This window comes from Calypte anna, chromosome 12 (assembly GCF_003957555.1).
Source record: "Calypte anna isolate BGI_N300 chromosome 12, bCalAnn1_v1.p, whole genome shotgun sequence".
In the NCBI taxonomy this organism is placed as follows: domain Eukaryota; kingdom Metazoa; phylum Chordata; class Aves; order Apodiformes; family Trochilidae; genus Calypte; species Calypte anna.
Window position 1 is genome coordinate 31,863 of NC_044258.1, and position 15,332 is coordinate 47,194.

The following is a 15,332-nucleotide window of genomic DNA, read 5'->3' on the forward strand; positions in this document are numbered from 1 at the left end:
CCAGAAGGTTTGGGCCCTCCCCATGCTGTGCTGGCTGTGGGCAGCCATGCTGAAGGGCACCCTCCCTGACTGCTCTGCAGCTCATGTCCCAGCTCCACACCAAACTAGGACATTGCTAAGAAAGTAGATTGCATGGGATATCACAAGAACCAAAGGAAGAATTGATCCATGGGTCCATAAACCTGCACCTTCCTCCCACTCAAGGCTGTCAGACCTCCTGCCCACCCAAGGGGGTCTGGCCCATGGGCTCCTGCTTTCTCTTCACATAAAATGGGTTCTCCAGTCCCCTGACTACCACAGAAAGCTTCCTTCCATTTCTTCGCTTCATCTAATTTGAACATTGGTGACTACTGTAGCAACAGAACATGGGGTGATGGCTTTAAACTGGAAGAGGGGAGATTCAGGTTGGACTTTAGGAAGGAATTCTTCACTCTGAGGGTGCTGAGTCCCTGGACCAGGTTTCCCAGGGGAGCTGTGGCTGCCCCATCCCTGGCAGTGTCTCAGCCCAGGTTGGATGGGGTTGGAGCAACCTGATCCATCCAGAGGTGTCTCTGCCCATGCAGGGGGGGTAGGGACTGGATTATCCTTAAGGACCCTTCCAGCCCAAACCAGTCTGGGATTCCATGATTCTGTCCTCAGGGTGACTTTTCACCACCACCTCAACCTGTGTTAATATTTCTCTGGCCCTTAAAGTTCTCATCTAACACAAGTTGGTGTCAGTTGACTAACAAAAGTTACTCTGATGCTGTGGTGTGTTTCTAGATGTTGCCTCCTCAGTGGAAAGGCAGGTACCAGGCACACCTGGCTTTGACTGAACCAGAACAACTATTTCATGGATTAACTTCAGCTCCCTTGTACCTTACTGAGCTTGCAGGTGTCAGCAGCTGAGACTCAAGCTGACTTCTGTACCTGCAGATTATTACAGCTCAGGATAAAAACCCACCAGATTTCAGATGGAGCCATTTTTAGGTTTCCCAGACATTGTTAGCTTTAATGGGGGAAATATATTGGCAACAATAACAAAAAATAATCCCAAAGCATTTCCTCTAGTCTGCAGCAAACACAAAAAAGCCCCAAGCATTTATACTGTGACACATCAACCACATACAGCATCCTCCAAGGGGAACTGTTCCCCATTCTGCACAGGCCACAGCTCATCTTCCTTAACACATTTCCTTAGGACTGATTCCAGACAGGCAGCTCCAGTTGCTACTTGTACTCCAACATCTACCAAGCAGAGGGGGAGGAATCAAGAGGGAACAGATACAGGTAAGTGTCAGTCAACTCTTCCTTACTGAACTTTTGCCACAGTTCTTACCTCTTTTTGATTCAGAATTTCTTGCTGTTTATATATAAAAACAAAAGAGATAATATTTTCTACTTGTTCTTTTTTTTATATTAACTTTTTTTAAAATCAGATTATATAGTCTGTCCTTTTAAGATGTTTATTTAGAAAAATATTACAATAGATTGGTTGAAAAATAGCAGATTAATATCTAGATTCAGACCAAAAATATTCAGATTTACTTCTTGCTCACACAGACATAGGAGACTGCTAAGATTAATATTTCAGCTTCTCTGCAGTCAAATTTATAATTTTACATAGTGTTAATCCTATTTAAAACATAGGAATGTAGTATTTAGATCAGGAGCTGTCTACCTTTATTTTGAAAAGCTAATTACATAATCCTTGTAAGTAAAATGAAGCAGATTAGTTTACAATAAATCAATCCATTTTTCCTACCATTTTTCCTATTTTAGTCTTGATTTAGTTAAACTTCCTAGAGAAAAAAAAACTGTCCCTGCCTATTTAAAGTTTTTAAGAGAAAAACCTTTCTGTTAGTTCTAAAATATCTCTGCACTTGAAAACATTTTTGGAGCATATTTTTTTTCTAAATTCCATTCTACATTAGTATAACTCAAGCTCCTTATTGCCTTAGTATATAAAACCTTCTCTTACTCTGTATTTCATGTTGTCAATAGGTCTGTTCTACCTGACTGCTTTTTCTCAGGCTCTTTTGGTCTAATTGTAAACTAATTCTCAACGTGCTTCTAGTGCCTGCCTAAAAGCAAAGTCATAAAACTGTTTTCACTTTCTTTTTTCTTTAATTGTATAGTGTATAAAACCCCAACATTTTAGAGTGTCTGCCATCCTCCAAGTAGTCTCCAGAGTAATAACACAGTCAGGTATTTTTGTTTCAGTCCTTACTGCAAATTAATTGAAAAGAAACTAAAACATTTGAACTAGGAGATGTATTATAATCATAAAGAGAGATGTTTTCAAGACTGGAAATTCCCCATCCTGTGCATGGGGGAGTTTGCATTTCAAATTCCAAGCTGGTCCCAAAGCTAGCTGTGTAGTTTTAAAGCCAGAGAAGTAACAAGAAATACAGGAAAGGAAAAACCTCCAGAGGTTTTAAACTGCTAAACAGAAGGGACTGAGATGGAAGCCTCAAGGGAGCCACTCTACAGAGGTGGGAATGCTACCAGCAAAAGGGATAAGTACCAGCTAGCCCAAAGCATCCTTATCTAATCCTTAACAGTACCAGGCATGAGAATTTCCTGAACTGTATGCTCGTAGAGATACATGAAGCTACAAGGCAGCAAAAAATAATTTTTTGCCACATAAAAACACATACCTTCTGGTTAGTATCTTCATACTCTGAGAAATAAGATTTTTAGACATTTGCAATTATTCAATCTCTTAAACTTATTTTTGAAAACTGACTTCAATATGTGATTTCAACATTAGACCTGTGAAGGCACAGAAATGGGATCAAAATCTTTGCCTAAAACTAACCTAGTTTTTACCATCATCTCCTGGTGATATTCTGTTCCAGAACTTTGACCAATAAGATATATTGTAAAATTACAAAGGAAAAGCAATGACCTAGAAGCAAAAGAGAAGCACTGTGCTCTCGTCCAGCTGCATAAATGCTGCTTTAATGTCAGGAAAGATGGCTCTGTGGGAAATACAGAAAGCTGAAGATTTTCTTCCAAAAACCCAAACCTCATGTGTAATCCTGAGGAAAACATAGCTGTGTTCTAGTTCCATTTAGGAACATGACTATCAGATTATTATCTTTGTTCTCTGGGTAGCTGAAGCATGAACAAGAGAGACTTCATCACTCTGGCTGGATCTGCCCTGTTGTTTCTGTTCCACATGACCCAAACTGAGGGCTGTCCTCTCTCCTGCAACTGCAAGCTCCTGGGTGAAGAGGAGGGTCTGCAGGTGGACTGCAGCTCCAGGGAGCTGGTGGAGCTGCCTGCCTTGCCTGCTAACACCAAGAGGCTTTCTCTGCAGAACAACAGCCTGACCTCGGTCCCCCCGGGTGCCCTGGACAGCTTGCACAGCCTGGAGGAAGTGAAAATGTTTGACAACCCTTGGCACTGTGACTGTCATATTCTGTACTTAAAACTCTGGTTAGAAGACAGCTCTGCATCCTGGCTGGCCAACATCAGGTGTGCAAGCCCAGCCCCTGTCAGGATGAAAGCCCTGAGGCAGCTGAGTGGCAACGAGCTGGGGGTTTGTAAGAGGCTGCTCCCAGTCAAGTGCCTGGAGTTCTTCTGGAGAGACCTCGCGTTAATTGCTGGAGCAATCATCACACTTCTGTTAGTAGCATGGGCTCTGAAAGGCTCCAAAAAGCTGGTCTGCCAAATAAACCTAAGGCAATACAACTCCAGGGCCTGGCTGCTGTGGAAGCAGCCCTCCCAAAGCCACAAGGTGCAATGAGCTTCAAGAGACAGCTCCCCCTCCTCTGCCCCAGCAAAGCCGTGTCTGGCAGTGCCAGTCGGAGTGGGGAGCATCCTGCCAGCAGCTCCCGGGGCTCAGAGCCTGGAGCCTCACAGCCCCAAGTCTGCTTTCATTTCTTGGGGATGGATCTACAGGCAAGCTGCATCCTGCTGCTGCCTCCTCATATGAAAAGCAGTTTCTAAATTCTTTAAAAAAATCATTTGACTTAGCGTTTTCCCCCCGAGTTCTCAGCTCTGACAGCAAAAAGATTTACACCCCCAAATCCTACACCTTTTAATATATGGAGATGAACACTCGTACTGTTTTTGCAATTCTTTTCTCACTGGGAAGTTGTGTGAGGCTGCAACCTGTTACTGCCTCGCTGTCCCCAGAAGCCTGGGAGAGCCATTCTTGTGTCCAAGCAGCTTCAATCACCTCCTCCTCAGGTTCTTCCTGCCAGCAAACCCTCTATGATTACCTGGAGCCAGTGAATGTGTCCCTCACTGAATACATTTAAAGATGGTCTGGTAATAAGAATAAAATGTGTAAAAATAATTTTGGATATTTTTGAATTTCTTAAAGAATGAACAATAAAAGAGCATTCTATATGAAACAGAAATAATGGGTGCTTCTGGAACATTCATACTCACACAAGTTTAAGTTTGATCTCTTTCACAATTTTACACATTTCTGATTAAAAACCTAAGAAACTTCCAGAGCTTGGCTTCTAGTTTTATAATTGGTATTTGATATACAACAGCCTTGAAGAGGATGTGCTCCCTTCCCTTCTGCTCTTGTGCCCCCATCCTCACAGAAAAACTGCAATGCTGACTCTGGGATGTTGTTTTCTCCCTAAACTGCTTCTTCACAAGGCTCCAAGAGCAGCAACTCACGCTGTGACCCCCTCCTGTCTGGCCAAACCAGGCTGCTGAGATGGGAGATCTCTGAAGGTCTGAAATTAATACAAATCAATTTAAGATATATTTTGTAAGTGTTCCTCCTAGCCCCAACCCTGAGCTAGGTATTAGAGGCTACCAGAGGGCAGGACAGGCACCATGGGTAGGGGTGACATGACTTAGTTACAATTAGTTACAAAGCCTTTTGGTTGGAAAAGGAAAGGAACAGAGTCAGATGTTTTCCCTGTAAAATAATTAATGATCTGGGAGATACCAGCCCATTGCAGGGTTGAAGTCTGCAAATGATACACAACAGGAAGGAGAGGAGGGAAGTGGTGGGATACTTGGAGTGCCAAGCAATGGGAAGCAAGATTGTCCATTTAGACACAAAAGATGGGTTGAGGATTCAGTGCAGACAAAGCAAATAAAGTGGTGACAATGATCTCCCATACAGGACACTGCAGCGAAGGCTAATGTGAGCTTCTTAAAATAGGGAGTATCACTTAGAGATAGAAAGGTTTAGTTACCTCCATGTTTAGATAAGCTACAGCAATTTAGCACCAGTGATGCTACAAATCAAGAAGAATCAGCTGCAGAACAATCAGAAAAACAACTGTCATGCAAATAAAAGATTGGAAAATGTATCTTAAAAGGTGTGTAATTGTTTCCATTTAATAACTTAAGGAATGACAAGATCATGGTGTGTATAAGTCTACACGGAGATAACATTTGTTAACAAAGGTCTGAGAGTAGAAATTACAACTAAGAACAGGGCTTCAAATCTACCAGTGAACACAGCTAAACACAGAAATAGCTGTCCTATCTATCAGGTGGCATGGTGAAGCCTATAGTTTAACCAGCTGTGGGAAGTTTTTCAAATTAGTAGACACTACCTGAAATGAGAACAATTTTAACAGAATTGTATGAGCCAGCTAAAAGATGACAGCAATACTTACTGCTTTGGACACCTGCAATATTTATGGTGGGATAGGCCATGAGAAGAGAGACCACAATGGAAGTGTCACTGAGACATCCTTGGTGAGCATGGGCAGCACCCTGAGGAGCTGACTCTGCACTGCCAGCAGCAGGAATATTCCTTCCCACCCTCTGCAGCTGCACATGGCACTCCTCGCCTCCAAGGCAGCACACAATTTGCTTTTTGCAGTGTTCCATCCCAGCTGCAGGAAGTGAACCACATACCCTAGGAGCAGCAGGGCTTGGTAAGGCTGTGTTACACCCCAGGGCAGACCAGAGTAAAGCTGTGTCTTCAGATTTATGTGTGCATTTTGATGCTGGGCACAAACATTTAGCATTTCTCTGGCTTTATTAAATGTTATTCTACATAAAAAACCTCTGCAGAAGAGAATGGGGGGAAAAAAGCAAGAGGAACATAGTGATGTAAGCACTCAGATTATTTTAAAATATTTTCTAAGCACTGAGCATTTCAATTTTTTAAAAGGCAACCATCATTCTGTATTAATGTGGAATGTTACAGAAGAAATGCACTCTGCAGTCTCTCATGGAGAGTTTCCTAAATGGTGTTTCTTGTTTCCCCCAAATAAAATAAATGATTAACACTACAAGCTTATCACTCCCTCTTGTGCCTATAAAGCTAGAGATGCATTTTCAAGCCTGCCATAAAATCCAGCCCAAGCAACCCAATGGATTTGAATAGTTCTAGACTGTGACCCATACCAAAACAACATTTAATACACAAGTGAAGTGGATGAATTTAGAAATGGGCACAGGAACAAAGTCATCTTGAAAGTTTGCTCCTGTAGATGAAACAGTAATTGCTGCATGCAATAGTAATTTACTGCACGGCTTTAATTTTACAAATGTGAAAGAAGCAGCAATCAGCAAACACTTCTTATACCAACCAACACACTAAATAAGATGCAGAGAATACAGAAAGAAGTATATGAGAGAACACATTTTCTGACCTCTTAAGAGGAAAGAAAAGGAATCTCTTCCATCACACTACTTCACATTCCAGTTAAAACATTGCATTTAACACTTCTGAAGTAGTTCAAGAGGTTTGCTCTTAGCTGAAAATAACTCTGAAAAAGGGAAAGCTGGAACTGCTAATTAAAGGCTGGAGATAACATTCAGCCTTATAATATTATCTGGCAAGGCCACCATGTCTTCAGAAAGCCACAGACTCCATCAAACTGCATCATTAATACTGCAGTTCCTGACAATGTGGAAAGACAGGAAAATATGTCAGCTATCTAAGTGAAACATGTAGACAGCATTCCCAGAGGAGTTTGAAAAGAAAGTGTTATCTATCATGTCTGCAAGAGGGCAAACTGGTGAATAGAGCTGGTTTCACATTCTTTGGTAGCACAGGTGTAACTGCTGGGATTGAATGCAAGTAAAAAATCTTGAGTTAATTTTTTAAATAAAAAAATTACTAAGCAAGACAAGTAATCATACTCAGAGTTATTAAGCAAGATTAAAAAATATATTTAAACAGTCCACTGTAATACACAGAGTAGATTTGTGTAAATTGCAACTCAGTGCAAACTGCAATTAAATTAATGTGGAAAGCTTCTCTGTGCAGTAGTGGAGTCAAACTGCAATATTGTTATGCAGCTGCAGAGATGCAGCTTTGCATTCTCTAAACACAGCCATGGATCTGTCTTCTGAAGTGAGATACAAATGCTGTTTTCTTCACTGAAGGTACACTGGTAGTTAAGAATTAAAGCATTTTTGTCAATTTACAAGTCTGCAAGGAAAAAAAAAAAACCAAAAAAACCTCTTGAGAGAAGAGGGAGAAAGCCTATAGCACAATTTCTCTGTGTTCCTCAGAAGCCAGAGGAAGGGGCAGCGAAAGAAACCTGGAGAGGGAGTGCCCGACGGACAGAGCACCCTGGGCATGAAGGGTGGAGCTAAACAGCTCCATTTCCATGGACACATGAGATGCCTCTCTTTTTTACCTTTTTTTTTTCTCTTTAATGACAAATACACAGCTCTCTCCTGGTAGGCAAGTGCCAGCAGCACTGCTAGAGGTGAGAGTGATGGGATGGGCTGGTTATTTTGTGCTCAGTAGCACGACAGTGCATGCAACCCCATGGGTGTGAGAAGGGAGCCAGCTCATGGCTTTCAGCCTTGGCATGTCTGCTGGCAAAAGGGAAGAGCAAGTGCAGGTCTGTGCTGTAAGTTATTTTAGAAGTGATGCTCATTTAGAGTGAAATTACGTATTTACACTAAAATATAACTCCATGTGCTGTGGATTCACTTGCATTGGCTTGACTCCCCCATGTTCTAAGGATGTTGGTATGTTGAGAATATCCATTTCTCACACTTCAGATCCCATGCTCAGCAGATGAAGGTTAAATGAGTGAGCTCTAAGTGTACTCAGCACCTTGCTTTCCCACACAAACCAAGGAGGAACCAACCTGAAAAGAGTTTTTCATCCTCAAGTAACTCCCACTCTTTGAGTATGAGTCCTCTCCTCCCCAGGAGCTCTGGGGAGCTGCATGAGATTGATACATCACAGTTTAGTGTTCTAAGGCTCTTCTCTTAAATGTAAGTAATTGTCAGAAGTAGTTCTCAATTTGCAGCAATGACTCTCCATGGTCACACATTCAGATCTACCCTGAGAGGATTCTGACTGCAAACCTTGCCTATCTTAAAGCTTATCTGGCAGCCTACATAAAATTAATTCACAATTAATTTATACTAAAGAGTAAGTATAGCTATGCTCTTGGTGATAAAATACAGTACAAAGTGAAGGAGCTTGTATTTATTCACCATTTTGCCATGCAGCTAGACATAAAGGATTCAGATTTAGTGTCTAGGCCTTAGTCCCACTTCAAAGTATGCAGGAAAGTGAGTAATGCAAAGCAAAATATTTTTTTTCTAGTAAGTTATACCCCAGCTATTTCCTAACATATATGTCACATAATGACAGATGTTTTCCACCTCAGCTGCACAGCTACTGCATGCACTGCCCAGATGTGGAACTGCATTAGTAGCTGCCAGAATGACTCAGACAAGGAAAGGTTTCAAACAGCAGAAGACCAAGAATATTCATAGCTTAACAGCACTAGTGACAAGTAGGAACTCCCTCAGGGGTTCCTAAGGTCCACACACTTGTATGCTAAAATTTACACCTGAATTACATGGTTTTACTTCCACCTGCCACCAGGTGAAATGACAGCACTGACAAACCAACAGTTCCTATCTAATGATTCCTTTCACAGGGCTAAGTTTATCCTAATGCTCAGTAATGCTGAGTTTAGCTTTGGAATGCTGTTTATCTTAATGCTTTTTCTCCTCAGAGAAATACACAAACCAACTTTCAGAAGTGCTTAGTCTGTTGCTAGAACCCCTATAAATATTTTGCTATTACACTGACTTCAATTAAATTGAGATTACACTCAATAATGGGCGTGTGACAACAAATTGCTTTAGTTGCATAATGGCCACATGGCTGCTATTTATACTCAACTCCTTCCCAGGGGCAAGCTGCTCCCTGACTCTCAGAATGCCTTCCCCAGGGCTTATTCTCAGTTTATCCAAATGATTGCCCATGGGCAGCTGCACTGATGTCACTTTAGCAGGCACAGAGCTCCTGAATGACCTGGCAAGTTCATTTTAGGAAATACAAATGAGGTACCTGACAAAAGTTTGTTCAGATTTCACTTGGCTTTACTTATGACTTTCTTTTCAGCCACCACCAACAATAAAGTTGAATGTCATTGGTTTACATTCTCTAGGAAAAGTGGATCAAGACCTCTTCCCTCTGAATAGTATTAAGTAGGGAAAAGGAAATCCAGAGCATCTAGGGGAAACAAAACAAAGCAAAACCCAAACAAAGCAAACCAACAAACAAGAAACTCATCATAAAAAACCCTCGAAAAACCCTTTCTTAAATGGCCTTGATCTACAGGGAAGGAAGTGTCAGCCCAGATGGACTGCAGGTTCCAGGTTCTCTTGTCCTCCTTTGGATCATTTTTTCTGTCTCCTCTTTAAGGGTCAGAAGGCTTTTGCCTCTGATACTTTTTTTTTTTTTCTTTTTTTGGCTAGGATTCATATATCACCTTCTATGACCACAGAGGATTGTGAAGCTGACATACAGCTGTATAAAATGTCCCTCTGCAGACCCTTCCAATCAGCAGAGGCAGAAGGTGGCAATCTCCACACCATGAAAGCAGAGCACTTGGAGGGAAGTGTATGTTTGAACCCCCTGAGTTTACAAGGTAACTGCAAAACCAGAAAGCTTAATTTTCAATTACACTGAACAAAAACTGAATTATTGCACAGGCTAGAGCTAAAATAGCAGCAGTTACAACCTGAGGGAAAAGGATAACTGGAGTCCATAAAAGAGCACACAATTGTGGAAAAGAGAACCTCAGAGCCCCCAAAGTGATTCCTTTACTTTTAGCAGTAGCTTTGTCAGACAGACAGCTCTGAAACTGGATCAACATTGTCACCTAGTGGCTGCTGGAAACTCCCAGTGAAAAAAATCCCTTGAAGCTTGTCCCCCCTTCATGCCAAGACCCCATGCTGGGCTGTGATAGAGTGGTTGTCCAAACACACTACCAATTACTGTTGGCACTTTCTAGAGTCTTAATACAGCCCTTCTGTCACCAAGTGTCACAAGGCAAATTGTTTTCTATTGACATAAAACCTAAAGTTCCTCTGCTTTGGGACACTGGGCAATACAATCTCCAGTTATTTTCTTCACTATGATTAATAATTTTTAGACCTGCCTAAAGTTTTCTCTTGCTACAACTCCCAAAGACACAGCTCAAACACTATGTCAAGTATTAAAACCTTACACAGGTTTTCTTTCCTCTATTCTGAAGTTGTAAAGAACTTCAATGTAAACAAAAATTGGGCTCCTCACTTTGGTACTGTAGCTTCATCCCATCCCAGTGCAACAAAATAATGAAGAAAAGACGTATAAATTAAGTAAGGAAAGCAAAATAATGAAATCAAAGCAAACATCAGTTTGTGGGGGTTTTTTTACTGCCATTCCCTGTTGCTGAAAGTCTGAGACACATCTTTCTGAGATAGTTTGGAAAAAGAATAAAACCTGAACAAAATCAATAAATAAATTTAAAAAATCTAAAAATCTGTGGCGATCCATTAGCTGCCTCCAGTAAAGGCAGAAAATTTGTTTTAGAGATATTTCAAATCTAGAAGTGATGATCTGTTGTTCTATTTTGCATAAAAAAAATACATGGTTTGATTTTTCTCAAGCAGCTTCTTGAGGCAGAGCTTCTCAACATGTTACACTTGAGCAGTCAGCTCAAGCTTCAGGCCAATGCACTTGTGAGAAGGGAAAACAATGCACTCAGGTTACAGATGGAAGTTTCACATTTACAGCAACTTTCAGCCAAGGAACTTAAAGTTTTATAGGAGTTCTGGCCAACTGCATGCTGCTGCAGAAGCCATGTCCTGATCATCACAAACAAATCCTTACCACCAAGCAGGTCCCACCAGCCTACAGGGACAGGCTCCAGCTGACAGGCAGAGAGCTATCAATGAGGATCCAACACCTGATGAAAACAACAGCCTTAGAAAAGGCATTTTCTTACCAGATTTTCTCCTGTTACATATGCAAGATCTCCTTGCTCCTTGTCTGTCTAAATCCTCCAGAGGAAGCATAACCAAGGCAAAGGTCTGGGCTGTATTCCATACTGGCAAAGTTAAGTCACCTTCTCTCATCCTTGCTGCACCTGTGCAGGTCAAAAGACAACAGGTGAGTTGGCACAAATAGTACTGCAGGGAGAATTTAGCTCCAACTTTTTCATTACTGGTGATTGGGCAGAAGTCATAAAAAATCCATCTTGCTCTCAGAACAAGAAGTGTGGCTACAAGTCAGAAGAAAATAATATTTTTAATTTAGACTGAAAACACACTGAGTCAGTACCACCATATTTTCCTAACATCAGTAAAGGAAGGAAATGAGACATTCCATTTGTTGAGTCTCATATGAAGACATTTCAGATAGGAAAAACAGCAATTACAGCTAAAATGCTGACAGAAAATAGGTTGAGTAAAAGAATGTATTCACAGCCACTACTTAACCTGTTTACACAATTCAGAAAGTGTTTGATCAGTGTTTCAAATGAGGATACTAAACAGGGGATCTTATTCAGAAAAAAACAAGCCTTCTAAAAACTAAAAACTGTGGGAAAGCAATCTGCGGAGGCTTAAGGATTCCATGTACGCATCAATATGATTGCAGGAAAATCGTTTATTAGCAACTTGCACTCACTTTATATAGAGGAGCCTTGTTTACATCATCTTATCATGCAGGTGGCCTTATACTCCAACCACATACCATTCTCACGGGACCTTCTTCCCACATAACTATTTTCCTCCTCTGTTGCCGATTAAGTTATCTCTTTCCCAGTAGCTCATTCTCAGAAAGCCTCTAACTAGGCCTCAATAACCATTAACCCAATGTAGCCTAAATTGAAGTAAGTCAGGATTGCTCACAACCTGTATATTTCTGAACTGTTTCCCCAACAAAAAACTGTAAGTAAAAGAAGGTAAAATGTCTTTGAAGTCTAGTACATGGTTGTAGAGAAATGCTAAGGGAAACTTTTTTAATGAACAGAAACATCAACAAATGAAGAACACTCAAAACAGAAGCACTGCCACGAGATGGGATGCATCAGCTACAAGACTATATGTGCAGCAACAAGCTGTGGTTTAACTCACTGGGACCTCTGTTTTCCTCAAGAGTAACCTTTAGAGTATCAACAACAGGCTTGCTGCTTTTGGGCAGATTTTTTAATATTTACTTTTATAGTGTTTTTCATGAAGAAAGTGTATTCATGTATATATTAAAGCATACACGCATGCATAGATGTACAAGTACCCTTATACACACACAGATGTATATATCATAAATATATATATATATATATATAAAACATTCAGGTATCTTATAGGGCCTTCCTAAGATAAAGACATCTAGGATGATATCATCTAATGCTTTACAATATTTAAGTTTATGATATTATCACTAAAACATCACTCAGCCAAAAAGAGATTCTTAAATGAAATGCATCAGCCCTGAAAAGATGACTTGGGCACTATGTAAACCTTTACCTAACTGATGTGCAAATACATTAGAATAATAAGGCCCAAATATATTAGAATATTCTCAATGCCCTCAGCACTCTGTACCAGGGAAAGGAAAAGTCACCATCAAAAAACCAAACTCTCAAGACAAGTAGCAGGGGATCTCAAACAAACAGGTAGAGAACGTAAAAACAGAGATTTTAGGATATCTGCTAAATTCACAGGTACTACATTCATCTCAGAAGAATAAAAAGTCAGCAAAGTATGCGAATTTCCAAGTGGTTCTTCACTGAGTCTTTCTCCCTTCAGGTGCCACCCTGTGAGTGTGCAGTCCCAGCCCATGTGCACGTTGCTGCTCTGGGGGACTGTGGATGCACCTGAATCCAAAGGAGGGCACACACAAAGGTGTTTCACTCCTTCCTCACACCCTGCACTCCTGAGTTTGCATCCCCAGTGCCAAGATGAGCCAGGTCAACAAGCAGCCAAGGCACTGCACAGACACCTGGAACTGCAGGGCTGGCCTGTGATGATTTGCCAAACCAACCTGAGGGTGAGGAACCAATGGTTTTTGTTTCAGCAGCTCCTCTTTCGTCTTTGAAACTGTGATTAACAGCTGTGTTTCAAGAAATCTGTTCTATTAACTGGCATGGTTCCTTCAGTGGCATGTCTCCTCTTCCTCTGAGATAAAACCCTTGCAATGACTGGCTTTTATTCTCTATAGAATTCAGACAAGGCAAATGGGTGGGTGACTAAGAATGATAAAAGCCTTTAGAAAGCAAGCAGAGGAGAATCTGCATCCCATTCATCCAGCAGATGATTAAGCTGTGTATGTGAATATAGTGTTTCAAATGACAATGAAGCAAATACCCACAACTGAGTCATCTGAAAGGAACTGGAAATGGCTTATGGCTTCTAAAATTCAAAATGTGCAATTTGGAAAACTTCATGAATGTAATTACATTTTTTTTTTTATTAGTAGCTTGTTCTGAAGCTTGGTTGATAACAAACACTTGCACTGGATAACAAACACATCACACGTGACAAAGTCATATTTTGTCAAACCACTGCATAATAGAAGTTATTCCACTGCTAGTAGTCACCCTCAAAGGAGACATTAAACATTTTCTCAGAGTAAGGCAAGGCTCTGCAAGCTTACAAGGAAAAATACTCAGGAAAAACCCTTGTTTTTTCAGACATTTCAGACCCCAAATTCATCCCTGTTTCTTGCCTTATAAGTTATACTGGTATAAGTTAACTGGTATAAGTTACCAGTTTCACTGCCACTTTCACTGCTAGTACAGTAACAGAACACAAGGTGAAAGGAAAACTTCTGGAAGAAGCCACAAGCAATCCAAGGTCTCATATCTCTCTCCAGGCACCATTTTTCAAGACTTCCAAGTGCTGCAACCACTGCAGCTTTGAGGGACAAACGGCTGAGTGTAGAAATAATGAGCACTAAGGCTCTCTGGGAAAAAAACCACTGTACAACTGTGAGGTTTCCTAATTAAACAGGATCCTTACTGTTACCTACAGAGCATTTCTGTCTTTATGCTGCTCCCCAACTACTTCTCACACAGAATGCAGACATACAGATATGGGAAAGGGAGGCTGTCATGTACAGCAGGACTATCTGTTGATAAGTGACAGCCCTCAATATAGCCATTCCTGTGCCTCAGCCCTCTACAGATGACCTGAAAGACCTAGACCCTACCTACAGAAAGGACAAATTGTCTCTCACTGTTTCTCCTGTAAACATTAAACACTCAGGTGTTTTAACTTTCCTGATTCTCTTATTGCTCAAGAAGGCTTTTGTACAGTAACAAAAATAAACTTTCTAACATTTTAAGTTGCAAGCAGACACTGCTAAACTTTAAACAGACATTTTGAACACAAATATGCTTAAATCAGCATATCCTTCATCTTAGAGTGAATTACTAACCAGTCTATTATTACAAAATCTTTCTAGCTGAAATTCTGAACAATGAATTTTTGTAACAGAGCACACCCCATAATACTGCAGGCTACATTGCTCAGCAGACACCAAGAGCCTTATCTGTGCTAAACTGAAATCTCAGACCTCTTCAAGATACCTCACACTGTCTGGAAATACAAAGCCAGAGCCCACACAATTGCAAAGGTAGGTAAATTTTTAAAGAGTAAAAGTATTTCCTCTCAAACAATATAAAAATATTTTAAGATGGGAAGAAGAACAATTTTCTCTTACAAACTTGAGTCATAAAATCTGTGTTATTTATTATGCACCGCCAAGAATTCATGCATCAAATATATGGGGCCATGTCAGGTAATGGTCAGTGTGGGAACATGATTTTAGGACTTTCAAAAAAACAAAACAAAACACAAAAACAAATACAAAGTTCTCATTTTGCAAATACTATGTTGATTCTAAAAATTAAACATTTAAACTATTCAGCAGGTATCTCTTTTTAAAAAGAAAGCAAAATATATGACTGCTTCTGTTGTCTTGAAGAAATCAATTCATCTAAGCAGACCCAGCTGTAAAATTGGCAGCCATCAAGAAATACAGATGTCTAAACATTCTTTTAACCAAAATCCAACCAAGGAAAGTTTGCACCACATAAAGAGCATTAACACATTAAATAATATGCCTGCATTATAAACACAAGGAGGAAATG

The 15,332-nt window shown here is 40.5% G+C and overlaps 1 protein-coding gene and 1 long non-coding RNA gene across 2 annotated transcripts in view; one reads left to right on the forward strand and one right to left on the reverse strand.

Annotated features, from left to right (window-relative positions):
- Window positions 1–15,332, reverse strand: part of LOC115598989 — a 39,891-nt gene that overhangs the window by 13,357 nt on the left and 11,202 nt on the right. Inside the window, exon 2 of the long non-coding RNA XR_003988059.1 lies at window positions 11,181–11,321. This is a non-coding gene — a long non-coding RNA (uncharacterized LOC115598989). The remainder of the gene's footprint in view (window positions 1–11,180; window positions 11,322–15,332) is intronic.
- On the forward strand, window positions 1,236–4,146 carry LOC115598988 (platelet glycoprotein IX-like). Its single transcript, XM_030458279.1, has 2 exons — window positions 1,236–1,269; window positions 3,100–4,146. Exon 2 carries the CDS (start codon window positions 3,107–3,109, stop codon window positions 3,731–3,733), a length of 627 nt encoding a protein of 208 aa, XP_030314139.1. The 5' UTR covers window positions 1,236–1,269; window positions 3,100–3,106; the 3' UTR covers window positions 3,734–4,146.